Source organism: Xenia sp. Carnegie-2017, unplaced genomic scaffold (genome assembly GCF_021976095.1).
Source record: "Xenia sp. Carnegie-2017 unplaced genomic scaffold, XeniaSp_v1 HiC_scaffold_19, whole genome shotgun sequence".
NCBI classification, from domain to species: Eukaryota; Metazoa; Cnidaria; class Anthozoa; order Malacalcyonacea; family Xeniidae; genus Xenia; species Xenia sp. Carnegie-2017.
The window spans coordinates 6,991,606-7,012,860 of NW_025813481.1; the positions used below are offsets into that span (position 1 = coordinate 6,991,606).

Consider the following 21,255-nt stretch of genomic DNA (forward strand, 5'->3'; position numbering starts at 1 on the left):
TACACGATAGTTGATAATTTCTTCCGATCAAGACTCTACTTTTAACTCGTTAGCACAAAAAACAACACACAGTTTAGCACATCAAATTTTCTTTTTAATAAGAATGCTAAAAGGAAATTTCATGTGCTTAACTACCTATAAGTAGCCAAGCGGAAAGATTTAAAATGCGCGTGGATTAAAATCAAGCACAGCATATTTGCCTCCACTTTAATTAAACTGACAGTTTTGTCTGATAACAAAAAACCCTTTCCCCGAATAAAATTGCTCACTTCAACACTCACTTCTTCCCGTCCAAGTGTTTAGACGCTTATCGTCTTGAAGATGTTAAAACCATCTTCTCCGGTGCTGATAACAACTCCAGGTAACTGTGAATGCCAGTGAATTTCTTTTATGTCTTTCTGCCCCTATATAGAAAATGCATCATTGAACAGATAACTAAGTAGTATAATAACTCAACGCTAAGATGTCAACAGCATACCATATGAATAAATAACAACTGCGGTGGTACATCAACACTATTTCCTTTTTCTTCGTCGTCTTTCTCGACAGCCAAATCCCAAATGCTGATCTGATTATCAGATCCCGAAGCAGCAAATACTGAATTATCCGTAGCTAGCCACTCGACAGAGGTTATAGCATCTGTATGATGCTTGAACACAGCGACAGCCTCGCCGCTAAAAGACAATGGTTTATGTGCACTTTATAACTAGTACATAATCACAATGGAAATGTCATTTCTGAAAACGTACGTTTTAAACCGTCTCAGATCCCAAATTTTGACAATACCATCGTCACCACCTGATACAAGTAAAGGTTCATTCCTAAAGAAACAAAATGAAGTTTTCGTGAAGTTGATTTTAAAAACACTACATCACAATCCACATTCATATGAACTCTACATACGCTTAGCGTTAGTCTACGTAACTCCATGAAGGCAATTTTTACCTATTCCAAGATATTACATTGACATCAGTAACATGCGCATTGGTAGTAAGCATACATGCTTTTGATGGAGCTGCTCTGATATCCCAAACTTTAATAGTTTTGTCCACGGAGCAAGAGGCAAATACCTAAGTAAGAATTTCAACGTAAAATATGTTCTTAGAAATGTCACCAATTGTCACCAACATATGTCATTGAAACTAATACAGAAACATACAGTTGGCTCATTTGGACTCCACTGAAGATCTTCAACAGAATTAGTGTGTGATGAAAATGGTCTCTGATCAATTTGCCAAGATCCATCGTCAGTTGGATTCCACAAATGAATATTTTTACGACAATCTCCAGTTAACAACCTTAAATAACAAAACCACAACGACAGATAAACAAATATATTCAATATAGTTTGTAGTGAGTTCTGAACTGAGGGAACTGTCTAAAGAACAAAAATTATGCAATATAAAATTTAAACATAGCATTTGTGTGGTCAAAAAGTGTCCCGTCCACACACTTAATAGCGACTTTGCAGTTGCACCAAATGTCGTAAATGACAATTTTTAAGAGCAAACATCTTTTGGTAAATTTTATGCCCTCTTCAGTGCAAAGTGAATAAGTATAGTTACAAAGATAAAAGATAATATATGTTTATCTTTATGCAATGAAAGCAAAAGTACAGAGATTAGTTTTGGTAGATACTGCTCATGACATTAAACGCAAAGAAGCCTTTTATATTAAAAAGTGTACACTTTGCAATGAAGATGGCATAAAGTATGCCGAAACATGTTTGCTCTTGAAAAAATTGTTTGTCATATGAAATGTCTGGTGGATTTTGTCGATATCTTTACCTTCCATGTGTTGTTCGAGACCAATCCATTGCAAAGCCTTCTGTCTAAACAAAAATTACCAAACGTTTTAATTTCTGAAGCAAGTTAAATCAAGCACAGAAAACAATGACCATTTTTAATCATGCCTGATGTCCCGTAAAAGTATACAAAGGCTTGTGATTGGTACTTGTCTCGGTCATCTTCTGGTTATCCTTATTATCTAATTGAATAAATTGATGAGAGATGTCCCAAATACAAACTTTCCCAGTATCAGACCAAGTTGACACTAATTCACGTCCTGGTATATGTGCGCACTAAAACAATGACCACAGATTTATAGAGCAGATGCTTCATGGTTTCAAAGAGCCTGGGACTTACCCTGATGCGGTTAACTACTCCATTATGTTTTATTTGTTCCATTATCAACTCAGGTTCTTCATCAATGATATCTTCATCATCACCTGAAAACATTCAGTTCAAACTAAAAATCAAAGTATGTTTACAAAAACAATTGTATGAGAATTTTCACATACAGGGCTTCAAAACTTTTCTCTTTACCCCACTCTCTATTCTTCTCACCCACACCACTCTCCGCAATCTTTCTCACCCACACCATCTCCCCGATCCTTCTTACCCCACCACACTCCAATATCCTTCTTACCCCAATCCTTTTCCTTCTCCCCAACCACTATCCTTCACCCTAATCTCTTCATCCCAACCACTCTCCCCATCCTTTTCACCCAACCACCTCCCTATCCACCCCAACCACTCTCCCCTATCCTTCACCTCACCTCAATCCTTACCCCACTCACCTATTCTTCTCACCCCACAACTCATCCTTCACCCCCACCAAACTCCCCACTGAACTTGATTTAAACATAGAAGGTAAAACAAAGAAAATTGATAAACATGCGTACTACGCTCTTCCTCCATTTCTTGTAACTCAGACATTTTCATCACATTCACAAAATTTTGCTTTCCATTAGCTGACTGCGTTCCAGCAACAAGATACATAGCCATAGGAAACTGAAAAAATATATCTGGGTCAATCTTAGCAATATTATGCTAAGGAAATTTTAAAAATCCTCTTACTTCTGTTCTATTTTCTCCAAGATTATCTGTAATAACATCAAAACTCAAGCATGGGGACCACAATGTACCTAAAACATTAGATATGATTTTTTATCAAAATATGTGCAATTGCAGGGAAAAATTTCATAAAATTTCATTGCCAGATAGGTCTGAGACTAAGGTATTCAAAGCTTTGTAAATACATCATAAACTTTTAATTTTGAAAACCAATTTGCAGATTCAACAATGAATTTTAGGCAATTTCAGGGAAAAGTTATATGAAAATAACAAAAATGACAAGTTTTGTCACAAAATGTAATAAGTCATACTTTGTGATACATTTTATATGCTGAAGTGTCAAATGTCAACTCTTCTCCTTCCTCTATTGGACCACCAGGAAGAAAAACCTGCAATATAATAATTCTAATTTAGATCTAATAAAAACATTGGAAATGCTAGGTCAAATTAGAGTACAATGATTTTTATAGAAATTACTCTTCATAAGTAACTTGTTGACATAAAAGCACAAAAGAGATTATTACTTGCTGCTCAGTTGATGGCTTTGATTCAGCCTCACTTATTTCACTACTTTCCATTGCATTTTCATCGGAATTCCCATTATTATTTGTTTTAAGAGCTTTCTTCTTCTTTTTCTCTTCTTTTTCTTGCGCACTTTCGAAGATACTACTTGAGTGGAGGATGTTGAAGGGACTAACAAAGTTTCCAAATATAATTATAAAGAAATGTCACATATGTAAAATAAATACATTTACACACTCAGAGAAGTTTAAAATGCTCTAAAGTCAAAAATACATAGTTCTACATAATCAGTTAATTGCCTAACACAAACACAATTTTAGGACTGCTTTCCAAAAATTAAATAAAAAAACCATAGAAATGCCCAAATAAACAAATATAAGAGCAAGTATTCTAATAACAACCAGAAGAAAACCATTACTCTTCAATTAAAATATAACTTTAAAATTCCAATCCACTTCATAAACATTTATTTTTTTATTAAATACTGTAAATGCATTCAGAGTTCAGAACACCACTCAAAAATGGTAGTAGAAAGTTTTGAGAACATGATAAAAATAGTAAAATGTTAGTTAATAATAGTCTAAGAAGAAGAGTTCTTTCGATCATGCTCATTGCTCACCATCTTCAATTTCATTATTCATCTCGCCATTTTCATTATACTCAACATCCATTTTATCTTTAAAGAAATTATAAAATTTTTCTCTTAAATAGAATATAATTCCTCGTTGTTCTTCATACTATAATCACAGAAGTCGGTTGTCAAAATACACTACCTTTTTCCTCCATTTTCACACACGTGGCCTTTAAAATCATTGTATCACCCCCCGTAACTTAAAATTACAATTATACAATAGAATATATTTTTGGAGATGTCAGGAGGTGGATCCAAACTGAAACCAGTTGCGATCAAAACAAACAGAATATTTAAATGGCGACGAAAGAAGGTAGTGCGAAAACTAACTTAAAGCCGGGAATTATCTATTTTAGCAGACTCCCGCCTTTCATGAAACCTGCCAAAGTTAGGTATATATTTGGTCAGTATGGAGAGATTGGAAGATTGTTTTTGCAACCAGAAGGTACGGAGAAAATTAGGATATATTTAGTCGTTCATTGTTGTAATTTTATTAATCAGTCAGAACGAACACTGAACTTCTGTTGCTATATTCAAATTCAATAAAACATAGTTTTAATTCAGACCAGATGGTCAGAAAAAGACGCAAGAAATACGGAGGGAATAAAGGCAAAAGTTTCACCGAGGGATGGTTGGAATACAAAGATAAAATGGTGGCAAAATCTGTGGCAACAACACTAAACAATACCATTGTAGGTTTGTACTCTATAAAATGAATATTGCTATGTCTTACCACCCCAAGGTAAGTAATTCTGTTCTTTGACACACACTATACATGCGCTGTAAGATAAAAATGTTAATCTTGCTCACATTGTCGAACATTTCCTGTAGGAGGCAAGAAAAGAAACTATTACCATGATGACATTTGGAATATAAAGTATTTACCTAAATTTAAGTGGTCCCACCTAAGTGAAAAAATTGGTAAAATTCATAAGCCAACTAATGAAGCTAGAGCATTGGATTTGTACAGAGAAATATGTTTTTGTATATTTTCAATAGCTTACCAGAAAGCAGTTCGGGAACAGCAAATGAGGACTGAAATTTCTCAGGCCAAACGAGAGGCCAACTATTACTTAGAAAATGTTGACAGAAATAAAGCTTTGAAAGCCATAGAAAAACGAAGGAAAAATAAAAACTTAGGAGACATAAATCCTTTGGTAAATAAACATTGAGTTTTAACATAATATCAATGTAAATACAAGGTACAAATTTACCGGTAACAAACATTTCACACAGTCAATTGTAATGCACCTCTTAAAAAGGTGTCATGTGGTATGTTTTATACATTTTGAAGTACTGTCACTGCCAAGCTCAAACCATTCATTTTATACTATATTTGTTTGTTGATACACATGCAACATGTGAGCAGATATAAATACAAATTGACCTGATAATATACATACAACGTAGCCATTCATGAAACTTGAAAATGAAAAGCATGGTTTGGAGTTGCCTATGTATATCCCAGGCACTTTTGTAAATTATGAAATTTTTTGACATTAATTTATATATGATAAATATGCCTTTTTCTTCAGCCTAACAAGAAACCACGCTTTGAAAGAACTATAGAAATGAAAACTAACATTGAAATTGGCAGCCGTAATTCTAAGTCTAAAATCAGCCAAAGTTTATTGAAAAAGGTTTGTTTTTCTTGGTTATAAAGTAAAAAACAAATGTTCATGCTGTAACAATATTAATTGTTCTTCTTTTTAGATATTCACTGGAGGAAATGCTTGAATAACATCATTTATATCAGAAAAAGAAGGGAAATTATCAGCAGACAGATAATATCCATGGTAGACACGGATAACTATTTGTAAATTGGTTGCAGTTGCATAAGAATTATCTTTTCGAGATGTAATTCTTGCAACCTTGACGTTGTAATTATATTATACAAATTCCTATTTATATCATCAGAGTTTAAGCATTGTATTCTACCATCATTTCTTCAACAGCAGCCTTTCTTTGTTTGTCCAGGTGGCTGTTCGTCCACAATTTCCACACCTCTTCTTTTTGTTGAAGCTCCACGTCCCCCTCTTGATTGTCCGTTGTTTTGAGTTGCATCTGCTGTGGCCACCATTGCTACATGTTTTTAAAGAAAAAGTTCTTATCAGGGTCATACTTTGCACGTCTGGTTGGCTATTTTAGACAGTCTCCATTTTTAATAATACCTAAAAATGGAGACTTTCAAGTATTGGAAGTAGATTGTAAATGAAATGTTAATATCAAAGCAAAAAATATCCTTCAATCTCAAAAACTTTGGCTAAATAAAAAAAAATTATAAATTATGATAACCAGTTGTAAATGACCAGGGTAATTTAGCTTAACAATTATATATTCCACAAAATGTTTGATGAAGTAAATGAAAAAGACAAAACCAATTCAGGTGGCATGGTGGAGGTAAAATCATTAAGAAATAAGTTACACAAGACATTCAATTGATATATTGAACTCTCAAAATACCAGATACAAGTCCAATGTTGATAATTATACATGTCACACAAAAATTGCACAATGAAAACATGAACAATATGTGTGCAAGAATAAGCCTTGATATTCATTCTTTAAAAAGTTGTATTACAAATGACATGAAACAATGTCCTTCCTACTCAGGTTAAAAAACTAAATCTTATTTAATCAGTGATTTACTATACCTTTAGAAAGATCAAGAAACAATTCATCTACTCCTTTGTTAAGTTTTGCTGAAGATAATAAATGTCTTGCTCCAACAGACTTTGCATACCTACAATAAATCTCATTAGCTTTGTTGATTGATTAAATGTTGAAGATTGGACTTACTCTTCAGCTTCTGTACCATCAACATGCCTGTCTTTTTCCAGATCAATTTTGTTGCCTAAAGAGAATGCATAAATTGTTGACAATTGAGGTATCCTTTTGATCTGATTTGCAAGAGGACCAATTCTGACCAATTTTATTTTTTTAATTATAGACAGTAGATGAGTAGCCTTATTTATGTTTGGCTGGCAAGCAGATCAATTCTAAAGGAAGTTAACCATAGTTGCTAGTGTTGCCTAAGCACTAGATTAAATCTGCCACGCAGACAAAACATAAACAACGCAAGTTGTCCATAAGCTTACCTACAATACACAAACATATGTCATCTCCAACAATTTTTCGAAGTTCTTTTACCCAATTTTTTACCTTTGTAAGATAACCATTTTATTATCATGGTAAATAAACGTAGCTTCATGCGCAAAACAGGCAAAATACATTTGACATTCGAGATGCTTACCTTTTGAAAAGAGTCTTCATCAGTTATATCATAAACTAATATTGCTCCATTACTAAATATGAAAAACATTGTTTGAAAGAAATACTAAGTGAGACAATGTGTAAGATTAGAAAATTACCTATCTCTGTAGTATATTGGACCTAATGCATGAAATCTCTCCTGGCCAGCAGTGTCCTACAGCAACAAATGAAAACAACGTGATCAAATACAAATTAATGCTAATTGAAATGAAAGTTGGACTGACCCAAATTGAGAGACCAACTCGTTTGCCATCGATATTGAGCTTCTTTGTTAAGTATGATGCCTGAAAAAATATATTATCATATGTACAATTTATAACCAAAGAAGTGACTAGACAGTTTGACAATGGGACTATTATTTATTATTCAGTGTTGCAATGTTTCAAAAAGGAATAATGGAACTCAGTTTATATCCTGTTATAAGTTGCAACATACTATTAAAGGTAATAATTGGGGAATTACTTTAATGCCTAAACAAATATGCATTTCTAAACAAAGTATGAAATAATATTTTATTGCCAAAGTTTAGCAACTCATAAAACGTAATAATCGAACATAACATGCTTGGATCAAGCAAACTTACCTGTAAAGTGGTCAAGTGTTTGTCATTAAACTTGTCTTGACAATAACGAAGTACAAGTGAAGTTTTGCCAACACAACCTTCTCCCAAAAGTACAACTTTAAATTGATATTTCCCATCAAGACCAGCCATTAGCACTTGTATTCTTGCTTACATAAACATGAAAATCAATAAAGTGAAGACGGTGCTGTGATGTAGAAGTTCGCATGAACGATATTCCACGAAAAGAGGAAGTTTTTGAAAATCTCTCAGATGCAGCTTGTAATCTATACCAAATAATGAACGAAATTAAGGGAAGTGATGTAGATGTGCCGGTGTGGTCCGTCATTTGTCGTAATGCTCCGTAGTCGCGACATTTTTGACGAGTAAATTGGAAAGGCGAGTAATTGGTGTTCGAGTAGCACATGTGCCATTATGTTCATACTTCAAATTGCCATCATTAATTGATATTGTGGGTATTGTATAAAACGAAAAACCAAGAAGATACGAATCTACTGAAATTATGGTAAGTAATATTACCTTGCTTCTGTTATTAAACTATTTCTGCGTCGTTTATGCGAGGTACAAAGCCATAAGTTTGTTGTTTATGTCTTTCATGTCAAGGTTTCCTTGAATCCCGTACAAATATTTAAAGCTGGAGCGGACGAAGAGAAAGCCGAGACTGCACGATTGGTAATCTCTCTCCTCTTTTAAGTTACACTTTTCAGCTCATTAAAAAGTTCAATTTTGACAACATCAACGTTATCTTTCTTGAAATGTAGTCATCCTTTGTTGGTGCTATCGCTATTGGTGATCTGGTCAAAAGCACCCTTGGTCCAAAAGGCATGGTAGGGGAAAACCCTCCTTTGTTGGATGTAATACCTTTATATAATAATACCTTTCCATGTCTTTATGTAGGATAAGATCTTGCAATCTCTTGGGAGAATTGTGATATTCAAGTGACTAATGATGGTGCCACAATCTTAAAATCCATCAATATTGACAACCCAGCTGCCAAAGTATTAGTTGGTATGTAAGTCTTAAATTATAAAATATGACCAAACTAAACATTTATATATTTTTATAAACATTTATATAAAATTTAGATATTTCCAAGGTGCAAGATGATGAAGTTGGTGATGGAACTACCAGTGTAGTTGTTTTGGCCAGTGAGCTTTTGAGGGTAAAGTTCTTTATACAATAATGAATCACTATTCCTGTTTGATATATGAAGCAATGATGAGAAAGTTCATGCCGAATCAACATCCTTGACCTGTGGCTAGTTCTACATGATCTGAGCTTCTTGGATATTTGAAACTTTTCATCCTATGCAATTCAGATTTCCCAAAATTGCAAGAATTTTCTCTATAGGAAGCAGAGAAGCTGATAGCTTCTAAGATTCATCCACAGACAATAATAATGGGTTGGCGTAAAGCTGTCAAGGTTGCTCAAGCAGCCTTGGAGTATTCAGCTGTGGATCATGGCCAAGATGATGCAAAGTTTCACGAAGATTTAATGAACATAGCAAAGACAACATTAAGCTCAAAAATTTTAGTCCATCAGAAAAATCATTTTGCAAAACTTGCTGTTGATGCTGTTCTAAGGCTGAAGGTTGTTCCTTTGCGTCTATATTCTACTCTTGAAAATTTCTCACAGCCAATGTGCAAATGTAGGTACAAATACCAAACAATAGAAACCATTTGCCTTAACAGGGAAGTGGAAAGTTAGAGGCTATACAAGTCATAAAGAAACTAGGTGGAAATCTTGCCGACTCTTACCTTGATGAAGGTTTTCTTTTGGATAAGAAAATTGGTGTTAATCAACCCAAGCGAAAAGAAAAAGTGAAGATATTAGTTGCCAACACTTCCATGGATGCTGATAAAATAAAGGTTACTTAAACATTATTGGCTTCTGTTACTAAATGACATTCATGAACGCACTTCTAAAACTTCTATTTCAAGGTTTTCGGTTCTAGAGTAAGGGTTGATTCCACTAAAATTGCTGAGTTAGAATTGGCAGAAAAGGTAGATATGTAGATAGTTTCATGCTGTATTTCAAATTTTTGTTACCTTAGTTTCCACTGGATCTTCTCTCATTTCTCCAGGAAAAAATGAAAGATAAAGTGGAGAGTATCTTAAAGCACAATATAGATTGTTTTATTAATAGGTTTGTTTTTGTTTGAGGGGGGTGGGGGGTTTAGTGGATAGAAATATTACAACTTAACACCATACAATCTGTTCTCCTTAGACAACTTATATACAACTATCCTGAGCAATTGTTTGCTGATGCTGGAGTGATGGCAATAGAGCATGCCGATTTTGAAGGTGTGGAAAGATTGGCACTTGTCTTAGGTGCCGAGATTGTGTCAACATTCAGTAAACCTGAACTTGTTAAACTTGGTCATTGTGACTTGATAGAAGAGGTCATGATTGGTGAAGACCAGGTTGGTAGGTTATAAATAAAGAGAATGTCTGTTGAAATGTAGAAACCCTCCCAACAACTCAACCCCTGAACTGTTGGTCTTGGTCCCTTCATTGGTGAAGACCAGGTTGGTAGGTTATAAATAAAGAGAATGTCTGTAAATGTAGGGAAACAATAGGTGAAGACTAGTAGTTGGTAGGTTATGAATACTAGGTCTGTTGAAATGAAGACTAGGTTGGTAGGTTATGAATACTGTTGAAATGTAGGGAAAACAAAGGTGAAGACTAGGTTGGTAGGTTATGAATAGAGGGAATGTCTGTTGAAATGTAGGGAAACAAAGGTGAAGACTAGGTTGGTAGGTTATGAATAGAGGGAATGTCTGTTGAAATGTAGGGAAAACAAAGGTGCCCTGACACTTATTTTCCTTTCATTTTATGGATACGATGATATCAACACTTACAGTTGATTCACTTTTCTGGATGCGCTCTAAACGAGGCTTGTACTATAATTATACGTGGTGCTACTCAACAAATATTAGAAGAAGCTGAACGTTCCCTTCATGATGCCTTGTGTGTACTCACACAGACCGTTAAAGAAACACGAACTGTCTTTGGTGGAGGTCTGGAATTGCTGCGTGCTCAATCCAACAGGATTGTTCGTACGCGAATTTCCCTTTCACTATTTGTATATTTTGTTGCAGGTGCATCTGAATTGCTTATGGCTAAAGCCGTTGGTCATTTGGCTTCAAAGACACCCGGTAAAGAATCAAGAGCCATCGAGAGTTTTGCAAATGCACTTCGACAAGTATTTATTTCTCTGTTATAATTCACGTTACAGTCACGTGTGGTAACTAACATTATTGGATGTTGTATTAGATTCCCACAATTATCGCTGATAACGCCGGATATGATAGTGCGCAACTCCTTTCTCAACTGAGGGCAAAACATAGCGATGGTGAAAGTCGTTATGGTTTAGGTAAAGATTAATCTACCGGATACAGACTGACTAAATCACGGCTTAATACACTAGAGCTAAATTTATGATGGATGCAGTATGGTAAGACACGACATTTCCCGTTACCTTTGGACTGTTTTCAGTTCTTCTTCAAACTTCAAGCGACCTCTTGTTATTACCACATCAGTAATGTCAGCTCGTTGCTCTATCCTGAAAACTCGATAGTTCGAAAATATTTTTAGAACCCGAAAATATGTTTAAAATTTGGGACGTTCAGAGAGTTTCTAAGCGAAAACTTTTTCATGCAGACATACCACTCTTCTCTCTATTACAATTACAACTCTTTTCTATAATAACTACCACCTACCTCTATAAGAATTACAACTGTTTTCTATAATAATTGCCACCTACCTCTATAACAATTACAACTCTTTTCTATGTTTGTAAATGTAGATCGTCCAGGTTGGTATAGTCCTGAGAAGGACTGTTGTTGTTGTTGACTGACGTTTCGACAACCTTAGCGGTAGTCATCTTCAGAGTCAAATGTAACGATACTCCCGGGTTCAAACCATTTACTTTATTACTCTTTTCTATAATAATTACCACCTACCTCTATAAGAATTATAACTCTTTTCTATAATAATTACCACCTACCTCAATAACAATTACCACTCTCCTCTCTATAACAAAACCGCGCCTCTCTAAAAAATAACTATGACCCTCCACATGCATACTCGTAATTCAATGAAGATCACAAAATAAACTGAGTTTATAAACTTTACTTCATTCAACAAGTTGTTTTTCTTTGTTTTACAGATATGCGAACTGGCGTCATTGGAAGCATGGTAGAGTTAGGTATTACAGAATCATTCAAAGTCAAACAACAAGTGTTATTATCAGCAGCTGAGGCAGCAGAAATGATATTACGTGTAGATGATATAATAAAGGCCGCTCCACGGTAATTTGTCACTGATCTATTTACGTTTTTAGAAATACCTGGAATAACAAATATTCTCTCATTTTTCTTGTAGACAACGAAATCCTCGTGAAGATTATTGCGGTTGAGTGGAGATGTCTGCTAATCAGACGTGGTTTGTTTACACAAACATATTTAATGGTATTGTAGTTTGGAGATGGTAAAAAATTGTGTTAAATTAAAAATTTTATTTCAAATTGTTTTTGATTCAGTTCATTATTATTATGTGGAGCTGCTTCCTTCGGCAATAATGGGTTAAAATTTTTTACAATTTTAACATGAAAAACATTTTATAACCTATTTTTAATAACGATAGCAATGTTTCACATTCAGATCATAAGTAATGCAAAACCGTTTTTCAACCATCCAATCAAAAACCTTTTCTTAATCATCCAATCAACTCCTGCGATTAATATAATCAATCGTTAAACACGCACGCATAAAATGGCTCAAAATGAATTGGAATACACACTGATTTGGCTCATAGAGGCAGTAGTACTGTTATACAATTAAGTAAATTATGCCGTCGCAAGTCTACAAGAATCGGTGTTCTGAAACCTCACTATCACTTCGTTTGGATTCTGAAAACAGACTTGAGAATCGATCGTAGTTGATAAAGGAAAGAAGAAGAAAAATGCTTTCGAAAGTGGCAAATCGACCTCATGTCTAGTCGTAATCCAATAGAAGTAGTAATGATCATCAACATGTGTAAAGAATGAATTAATTTTATGTTCGTATTGTCTTTGACTGACATCAAAGATCGAACGAACTTGGATCAAATCACTGATATATGAATAATATGATACATATCTCTAACTACTGGCCATTTTAACCGGAAGTATAACGGTCCTAGAAAATTACACAAAAAAATATTCCTAAATCAAACTAAATGACTAAATGAAACATTCATTTATTTCTTAACATTTACCTGAATGGTACTTATAACACCAGTTGCCATGGTACTTATCTGTAAAATAATATTTTCATGTTGTTGAAATCTTTTATAAACTAGTTAACGTAGACTGGGCAACAAATGATTTGTATTTTTGACCGTTAAATTATAAACTATTTGAAACAATCTTGTACATTTACATCTCATACGCTCTGCCTTCTCCGCCATCCCCTTTCTACCTTCTCAGTTATCCTTTCTACCTTCTCAGCCATCTCCTTTCTACCTTCTCAGTTATCCTTTCTACCTTCTCAGCCATCCTTTCTGCCTTCTCTTCCTTTCTCCTTTTCTATTTTCCTCAGTTATCCTTTTCTTTACCTTCTCTGATTTTCAGAGATCTCCATCCTTTTGGATTTTTTTCTCCTTTCTATCCTTTCTATCCTTTCTCATCCTTTCTGCCTTCTCAGTTTCTCTTTATCCTTCATTTTATCCCTTCAACCTTCTTCCTTCAACCTTCTCACAAGTAGATCATACCTTCTCAGTCATGCGACCAATTCCCTCGCGTATTTGATACATATCAGGCGATTGAAACGATGATCCTCCTCTCTGCCCTACATAAGACATACAGTAAATAAGTCTGCATGATTGACAAATATAAGTGGAATGTTACCTATAAAAAATATATACGTACCACTTCGTCGTTGGTCTCCAAAAAAGTCTGCGCTTGATATAGCGGAAGCACCTGACATACGATCAAGCTTTGCTTTATTTTCGTAAGATGCCTAAATGTCGAAATTGAATTTATATAAGTGAACATTGACCACAGTCTCTCAATGCGACGAACTCCTCAAAAATAAAACGGAACTTGAAACGAGCATTGCCCTCCCAAAACATGAGATTTAATAAATAAAAACAAACTTAATGTGACTAAGAATAAATCTATCTAAACTGTGAAAAACATTTCACTTAATACCTAATTTAGAATTTTACAAAAGTTGTTTAAACCGTCAGAGAAGTTCATATATTTTATGTGTATTTTAATTAATTTCACTGTATATATATAATTGCTATAGAGTAGTGTATGCGAGCAAACATTTATCTACGCAAGGTATTCTTCAACAGAAAAATATAACGCAATAAATATATATTTTATTTTTCTGTACACAAAATAAAGTCTGAGATAAGGATACTCACATCAAAGTTTTGACCGAAGAATTGATCTGATGAAATCGCCTTAGCATTCCCAAACTTCCTCTGCGCTTCATCTACAATATGAAGAATTTAAAGTGGATAAAACAATCATAACTACACCATGACTTCATCAATAGAATTTACCTCCATTTGCAGCAGAAGATGAGCTGTTATACTTTCTGTTATTACCGCTGAATCAATAAAAACACATAGGAGTTACAATTTACTAACAGCCACGATGAAATTCATACAGTTTGCTGTGAAAATGAATTTACCTTTTCGATCTTCCTTCTGACCGAGGATAACTGCTATTGGATGCTCTATAAAACGAAACCAGGACACAAAATGGATTTAGTAAATGGGTGGATACCATGTTCACAAGTGATCATATAATAACTTACGGCTCTTCCGTTTCAAGAAACTCGTCCAACGAATAACTAGAAACGAAAAGGAGATTTCCATTATATTTTTATAAGAGAATTCAATTTATAGGACTTTTTAAATGAACGAAATCAATATTAGTTCACCTTGGAGCAGAGTCATGAACACTATATCGATCTCTATCATAACCACTGAAATTTATAGAATTGGATGTTATTACTGCACCATTAAATGGTAGAAGAATCGTCACATCTTTCTAACCTATCAAAATATCCATCTTCATCTTCGGGAGATCTATTTGAATATCTATCAAACGCAGTCTTGTATCTAGAATTTGATATTGGGTCAACTTGTTCCACGGTAGATAAACCAGCAGATGCAGAATGTGAAAGATGAGAAGGTTGTTTTGCGTTTCCAAAACCCATACCAAGTCTCTGCAATTGCGCTGCCTTGTTTGGATCGGTATGACGCAGTTTTTCCTGTTCTTTATCCATATTCTTTGGTTTGTAAGCGAGGTTTCCTGATATTTTTCCAGTTTTTTCAAACTCCTTCACATCCTCCGTTTTCACAGCAAGTTTTTCAGCTTTGTTGACTTCACTTTCCAACGCATTAAAGTCAGTTTTTACCTGATTCACAGAAAAAGAATCATGAACACTTTTACTCATTGTCCTGTTTATGGTTTTGCAGTTTGGATGCACAGGCGAAAAAACAATTTCAAGGGGAGGAGGGGGGGGGGAGACGTTCTCACTTAAATTTGAGCTAGGTTCACGAAATACAAAATCCTAACAAAAGCAAGTAGATGCAGTTCACCCAGGTTATTAGAGTCCTGAGGACTGTTGGTGTGGTGTTGATTGATGTTTCGACAACCTTAGCAGTAGTCACCTTTAGGGTAACTCTGAAGATGACTACGACTGCTTGGAATAAAGTCAACATTCCTTCTCAGGACTATACATACTTGGACGACCTACGTACGTGCAAAAGGCGCTATTGCTTAAACTGATTATAAGATAAAATAAATTTTCAGCTTACCTTTGTAGCACCTAACTTCCCCTTTTTTCCAGCAGACTAGACGCAAAACAAAAGAGTCAAAATTTAAGTGAAAACAAACTATGGTAGTAAACGAAAATCAAAACCAGATGGCCTCTCAAGACAGCTGCCCGGCATTTAAATTCACCTTTCCGACGGTTAACACACGTGTCAAAAATACAAGATCAAATTACAATTCGGACAATCAAATGGTAGGACATAGTATTGTATATGTAAAATGGTGGCATAGAAAGATGCTCTTGGAGCATTTGTAAATCTTATTTTAGAAATCCAGAAAGACTAATTATAAAGGCAGAAAGCGTAAAACTGAATAAAAACCATTTTCAGTCAAATCATAGAAAGCTTGGATATGACATGCAATATGCAGATACAAGGTTATAGAAAAATAAAACATCTCTAACATTGTCACGAATATTACGAAAGCCATAACAAAGTGTTGATGAACTTGATATGCATTTATCAAAACAAGCGTAAGAAGACAAAGAGCATGCTAAAAATATATGATTGAAAACTTGCTCAGCGCATCTACAAGCACCAATTTCAGAGCTTGCTCTGTCACAAATGAATCGAGAACTAATCTCAGTATGCGTAGTCAACTCCACCAACTTTCCAAGTTCATGGTCTGTACTAGGAACGATTATGGGGTAAATAACTCCCTCGGTCACAAATTTTCAGATAAATAATTTGCGCATGCGCAGTCTGCTTGAGCTTGGCAGTCGACTTGACCAGCTGCCCATGTTCATGATCAAGGCAACGACCAACTGCAACCAATAGCACCGATTTTGAAGTAAATAGATTTAGTAACGATTTAATATAGAAGTCATCTGCGCATGCGCTTGGGCATGCGTAGTTCAATCGACTAATTGTTTATAGTCATTGCAACGACTAACTATATGTACTCGCACTTCATTTGCGGCAATTAACTCACCTGGTTGCAAATTATCAAAGAAATCATCTGGGCATGCGCAATAGTGACTTCAATAACACCACAACTTTCGTAAGCCTTTGAATTTATGTATATATATAAATCTAACACCTCATATGCAGTGGCTTAGGGGCCCACACTTCGGTGGCAACCGCACTCTCCCTGCGTACCCCGAGCAAAGCTTATCGCAGGTGATCTTGGGGTCTGATGGGCGGAAGCTTGCTATTGCATCTCCCAAGTAGGATAGCGTGGAGGGGCCGAAATCTCCTACCGAAACGTTAACATGCGGCGTTCTAGTGCCTTACGCTTAAGAAGGTATCGCCAAGCATGGACCGAAAACGGGGTTTTTTGCTTTCGAATTATATCTTTTCGTTTTATCTTATCTCAAAGATAAAATTACCCAAGCAATGTTTCAATTAACTTCTTCTGACACTTATAATTTAAGACAACTTTCAACATGTTTTATACAATTTTTATTGGTTTATATCTTTCTGATTTAACTCTCTCATGTATCACGAGCAAACCATCCAAGGGCTTCATGGCAAACAAGGATCTTGACAAGGATTATCTGGTTCCCTTAATTAACATGCAACGCTCTAGTGCTCAACTATCTCGGGGTATCGGGAGGGATGGACCGAAAACTGGATTTTTTGTTTTTAAAATTCGTTTTTTTTTACAAGTTCTGGATATTCTTAAGTCACGCCGTAAAGGCCCGTAACAATTCTTACAAAAAAGTCATTAATGCGACAACATGCCAGCATTCAAGCTTTCCTTCGATCGTTATGCTTTCTTTCTAACCCAAAATTGCTAATATTTACTGTTATGCCATCTGCCTTTACAAATAATTGTTCTGAATAACTAGAATCAGATTCACAAATGCCCCCATTTTATTGCCACTATTCTACATAAACAATACTATGGCTGACCATTTCATTGTCGGAATTTTGTAATTTCATCTTGTATTTTTGACACGCGTGTTTACCGTCGGAAAGGTGAATTAAGCTATGACTAGCGGCCAATTTATTAAAAGTTTTATTTATGGCCATCGTAAAAAAACAGAGTGCTAAAAAAAAGGTACGCACCTTCTTGCCAGTTTTTCTTCCTCCAATAGTAGATGAACGTGTTTCTATTGAAATCAGATATGTAAAAATAGTCAATGCACTCTGGTCAATGCACACATTAAACAAAAAGGTTAATGCTGGAATAATACGCGAAAATTAAAAACTAGATGTCGGATAAATATACACGGCGTTGAATGTATACCTTGATGTTTTGGAGGTGATACAACGTCTTCCTCAACTTTTCCTATGCTACCTACAAAACCATAACTTATTCTTAGAAAACTGTAAAAACATAACTTATTCTTAGAAAACTGTAAAACCATAACTTATTCTTAGAAAACTGTAAAACCATAACTTATTCTTAGAAAACTGTAAAACCATAACTTATTCTTAGAAAACTGTAAAACCATAACTTATTCTTAGAAAACTGTAAAACCATAACTTATTAGAAAACTGTAAAACCATAACTTATTCTTAGAAAACTGTAAAACCATAACTTATTCTTAGAAAACTGTAAAACCATAACTTATTTTTAATCATGAAATATATGTATAGATAAAGTATCATGACTTCAAAACCTGTCACATCCTGTTCTACAAGTGGTGCAGCAAATTCATTGGCTACTTTAGTGGTTCCATTGGCTACTTTAGTGGTTCCATTGGCTACTTCAGTAAGTCCATTGCCTGCTGTAGGTTCAGATGGTGTGACATCTGTTGATGAAGTTGTCATTTCATGAAAAAAATCAACATCTTTATTCTCTGGTGATTGAATACTATCGTGGGAAGATGAGTCAATGAGAACCTGAAAATATACAAAATAAAAAATAGTTACATAGTGCGTACATGTGGGTAGCATGAAGCGTACATGTGGGTAGCATGAAGCGTACATGTGGGTAGCATGAAGCATACATGTGGGTAGCATGAAGCGTACATGTGGGTAGCATGAATTGACAGTTGACACCCTTGCAAATGAACACAATAAAATAAAATGAAAGAATTGATGAAAATAGTTCATATAACATCAAATATATTAAATATAATAAGCATCCAAATATAAACCTAAAACTAAACCTAGAAAATATAATTTCAAGCGACCCTTTAGTTATATATTTACTTTGATTTTTTGAAACAGAGCTTTTCTTTTTGAAACAGGGAGTAAGGAGTTTTTCAAAAAAATTTCATTTAGTAATTGGGGAAGTCCATAGATCAACTGATAAATGTAAGGTAATGTGCTTCTCAAAATTTTTAGATATGCTTTTATGGCTTTGAAGGATGCTACCCACAAAAACCAATGATCAAAAACAAGTTATGACATCATCCAGATTTTTTGTCATTTGTTTGTACAACAATTATATACTAAGAAATATAAAGTATGATTAGTTGAAGCAAAGAACATTAAAATGAAAGAGTCTATCTACATCAAGTTACAACATCAAATCCCTTTTCTTATTTGTTATTTGTGCCATCATTTGAGGTCATAACCATACTGGTCAATGGTACAAGTTATAAAGCAAATGAAAAAAAAAATATCATATTTAAATTTCTACTATCAGTCTGTATAATAAAACATTTTGCTTTATCTCAAAAACATTCCTTAACATTTCACTTCAGGAGATGTTTTTGTAATCTAGTGAAAGATTTCCTATACTAATCTTTAAATATATTTATTCATTTACTGATATATATTGTTATAATACATATACCTGTGATCCATATTGCTGTAGTATGTATACCTGTGATCCATATTGTTATATAATATGTATACCTGTGATCCATATTGTTATATAATATGTATACCTGTGATCCATATTGTTATATAATATGTATACCTGTGATCCATATTGTTATATAATATGTATACCTGTGATCCATATTGTTATAAAATGTATACCTGTGATCCATATTGTTTGTGAGCTTTCTGAGCTAGAGATGATAACTTCTCGCGATACATGTTTGCCACTCGACTGCATAAATACACACACAATTTGAAATGAACTGTTGTTTCAGAGGAAGTATGAAAAAGTTTGTAAAAGCATATAAACCTGTTATATTTTGCTTTTGCATCATTTGTGTTTAAATTGTGCTGTCGGAAGAAAGCCTTCTAACAAAACAAATAACAAATATATAAATATAAGATTTTTTAAGGAACTAGATTACTCTGAGATAAATGGTTTGAAACTTACTGCCTTCGCATTTCCACCACATTGCATTTGCCTAAGTTGAATCCAAGTCCAATTTGTGTCCAACTGAGTTGAACTAGACAATGTAAATTTTATAGGATGTTTCACATACCAATACAAAAGTTTAAATTTTCAGTGATGAATGACACATTTTAGCAAAAATAATAATTTTATTTAAAATATAATTTCAATAATGATAAACATGGCAACATTTTGAAAAGAAAAGTTTGAAGCAACGATGAATAAAACTTCAAAGAATCAAAAGTTGCTGTGACTTTTTTGGGGCAATTTAAAGGCCCCAGCTTCGAGTTTCTGAAGCAGTTTCAGTGCCCCCCACATAAATCTGACAAATTTTATCAGCAGGCAATTAAAAGCAATTAAAAATTCTTGGTCATTTTAAATAGGAGCTTATCTAAAACCCGGGCCAATCCTTATTCAAGAATAACAGGTGTTGATCAGCTAAATGACCTAAATTATTATCTAAGTAAGTTAACCTTGTCTAATTTCTGTCAAATACATGTTAAAATGTTCTACTTCACGAAACATGAGGGAGAAATCATCCAGTCCTTCTAACTCATAATAAATCTCGAAATAATACACGCGGAAATCAAGCAATGACCATTTTTTTGTATGTTCATGAAGTCTTTAAACCGTTAACTCACCAAACAAAAGAAAGCATAATGAAATATAACAACAAAGTTTTTAAGCGGCAAACATCAGAAAATAGCATTTGCGGTAAGCATTGTGATCAAAACCATTTTAAAACTATAACAAACTAACCGAATTTAAATTATTCGATAATGATAATAAGTTGAAAACTACTTTACACAGTAAAAATCGACTTTTAATATCGTCAAGGTCCGTCCAGTCGTTTGTTCATTTAACTCGCTCAAATAAAACACAAAAACATAAGTCGAGAATCTCAAGTAAACTCCGAGAAAGATTATTTTATTTTTGATAACTTACCGTATAAAACTTAAATGAACGCCAAGAGATCGATGTACAGCAGAGCAATCAATACAAAGAAATACACCATAGGTCACACTTGCCCAAGTAGGGTTTTGATGACCACAATCAAAGCAGGTCTACAACGTTAAAACAGTTATGTTTTAAAAGATAAGCCAGAAAAATAAATTTTATATACCATAATTTCGCTTTCCGTTAAAAAAATCACTCACTCTGTTCGTTGCACAATGTTTTAATCGTTTAAAAACCAGTTGAATATCTTTTGCTGTTGGTTTATCGGCGGCCATCTTTAACTTGACGATTGTGCTACGTCATCACTCATTGAGAAATATTACTTCTCATCCTTTAGAATAATCTGGCGTTTTAGAGGGATGCGCGTTGTCTACGTGTTAATACTCCTTGACTCTTCGTTAAATAAAATTAAA

The 21,255-nt window shown here is 34.3% G+C and overlaps 5 protein-coding genes across 7 annotated transcripts; 2 read left to right on the forward strand and 3 right to left on the reverse strand.

Moving 5' to 3' along the window:
• Window positions 1-72: 72 nt before the first annotated feature.
• LOC124439494 (glutamate-rich WD repeat-containing protein 1-like) lies at window positions 73-15,569 on the reverse strand. 2 transcript variants are annotated; one of them, XM_046989729.1, is made up of 17 exons: window positions 15,559-15,569; window positions 12,660-12,671; window positions 8,739-8,748; window positions 4,151-4,178; window positions 3,997-4,053; window positions 3,380-3,548; window positions 3,167-3,244; window positions 2,859-2,926; window positions 2,684-2,792; window positions 2,145-2,227; window positions 1,913-2,080; window positions 1,788-1,831; window positions 1,160-1,298; window positions 946-1,070; window positions 750-821; window positions 479-674; window positions 73-404 (listed from the first exon to the last, which is right to left on the reverse strand). In XM_046989729.1, the coding sequence occupies exons 9-17, from the start codon at window positions 2,784-2,786 to the stop codon at window positions 300-302; spliced, it is 1,035 nt and encodes a 344-aa protein (XP_046845685.1). In that variant the 5' UTR covers window positions 2,787-2,792; window positions 2,859-2,926; window positions 3,167-3,244; window positions 3,380-3,548; window positions 3,997-4,053; window positions 4,151-4,178; window positions 8,739-8,748; window positions 12,660-12,671; window positions 15,559-15,569; the 3' UTR covers window positions 73-299. The 2 variants fall into 2 exon arrangements, with proteins under 2 accessions (XP_046845685.1, XP_046845686.1); XM_046989730.1 differs by lacking the exons at window positions 8,739-8,748; window positions 12,660-12,671; window positions 15,559-15,569 and having other exon boundaries at window positions 3,997-4,165.
• LOC124439501 (pre-rRNA-processing protein esf2-like) lies at window positions 4,271-5,932 on the forward strand. The gene is made up of 6 exons (XM_046989736.1): window positions 4,271-4,453; window positions 4,573-4,704; window positions 4,840-4,929; window positions 5,008-5,165; window positions 5,544-5,648; window positions 5,722-5,932. Exons 1-6 carry the CDS (start codon window positions 4,306-4,308, stop codon window positions 5,743-5,745), a joined length of 657 nt encoding a protein of 218 aa, XP_046845692.1. The 5' UTR covers window positions 4,271-4,305; the 3' UTR covers window positions 5,746-5,932.
• On the reverse strand, window positions 5,159-8,160 carry LOC124439502 (ras-related protein Rab-21-like). The gene is made up of 8 exons (XM_046989737.1): window positions 7,865-8,160; window positions 7,506-7,565; window positions 7,380-7,435; window positions 7,262-7,313; window positions 7,107-7,170; window positions 6,808-6,862; window positions 6,663-6,751; window positions 5,159-6,090 (listed from the first exon to the last, which is right to left on the reverse strand). The coding sequence occupies exons 1-8, from the start codon at window positions 7,991-7,993 to the stop codon at window positions 5,957-5,959; spliced, it is 639 nt and encodes a 212-aa protein (XP_046845693.1). The 5' UTR covers window positions 7,994-8,160; the 3' UTR covers window positions 5,159-5,956.
• LOC124439489 (T-complex protein 1 subunit beta-like) lies at window positions 8,259-12,388 on the forward strand. The gene is given in 16 exon segments (XM_046989721.1): window positions 8,259-8,366; window positions 8,465-8,533; window positions 8,623-8,688; window positions 8,759-8,786; window positions 8,789-8,869; window positions 8,947-9,023; window positions 9,212-9,451; window positions 9,553-9,729; window positions 9,802-9,864; window positions 9,945-10,006; window positions 10,088-10,283; window positions 10,724-10,880; window positions 10,962-11,065; window positions 11,137-11,236; window positions 12,032-12,173; window positions 12,247-12,388. Coding segments are annotated over 16 exon segments (1,599 nt in total). The 5' UTR covers window positions 8,259-8,363; the 3' UTR covers window positions 12,281-12,388.
• LOC124439491 (ADP-ribosylation factor GTPase-activating protein 2-like) lies at window positions 11,980-21,152 on the reverse strand. 2 transcript variants are annotated; one of them, XM_046989724.1, is made up of 19 exons: window positions 21,043-21,152; window positions 20,831-20,949; window positions 19,868-19,940; window positions 19,727-19,785; window positions 19,576-19,648; window positions 18,264-18,486; window positions 17,888-17,938; window positions 17,707-17,750; window positions 15,682-15,717; window positions 14,914-15,278; window positions 14,799-14,843; window positions 14,673-14,708; window positions 14,547-14,591; window positions 14,416-14,462; window positions 14,275-14,345; window positions 13,772-13,862; window positions 13,615-13,691; window positions 13,120-13,158; window positions 11,980-13,040 (listed from the first exon to the last, which is right to left on the reverse strand). In XM_046989724.1, exons 1-19 carry the CDS (start codon window positions 21,115-21,117, stop codon window positions 13,020-13,022), a joined length of 1,590 nt encoding a protein of 529 aa, XP_046845680.1. In that variant the 5' UTR covers window positions 21,118-21,152; the 3' UTR covers window positions 11,980-13,019. The 2 variants fall into 2 exon arrangements, with proteins under 2 accessions (XP_046845680.1, XP_046845681.1); XM_046989725.1 differs by lacking the exons at window positions 11,980-13,040; window positions 13,120-13,158 and adding an exon at window positions 13,314-13,395 and having other exon boundaries at window positions 13,567-13,691.
• Window positions 21,153-21,255: the final 103 nt, after the last annotated feature.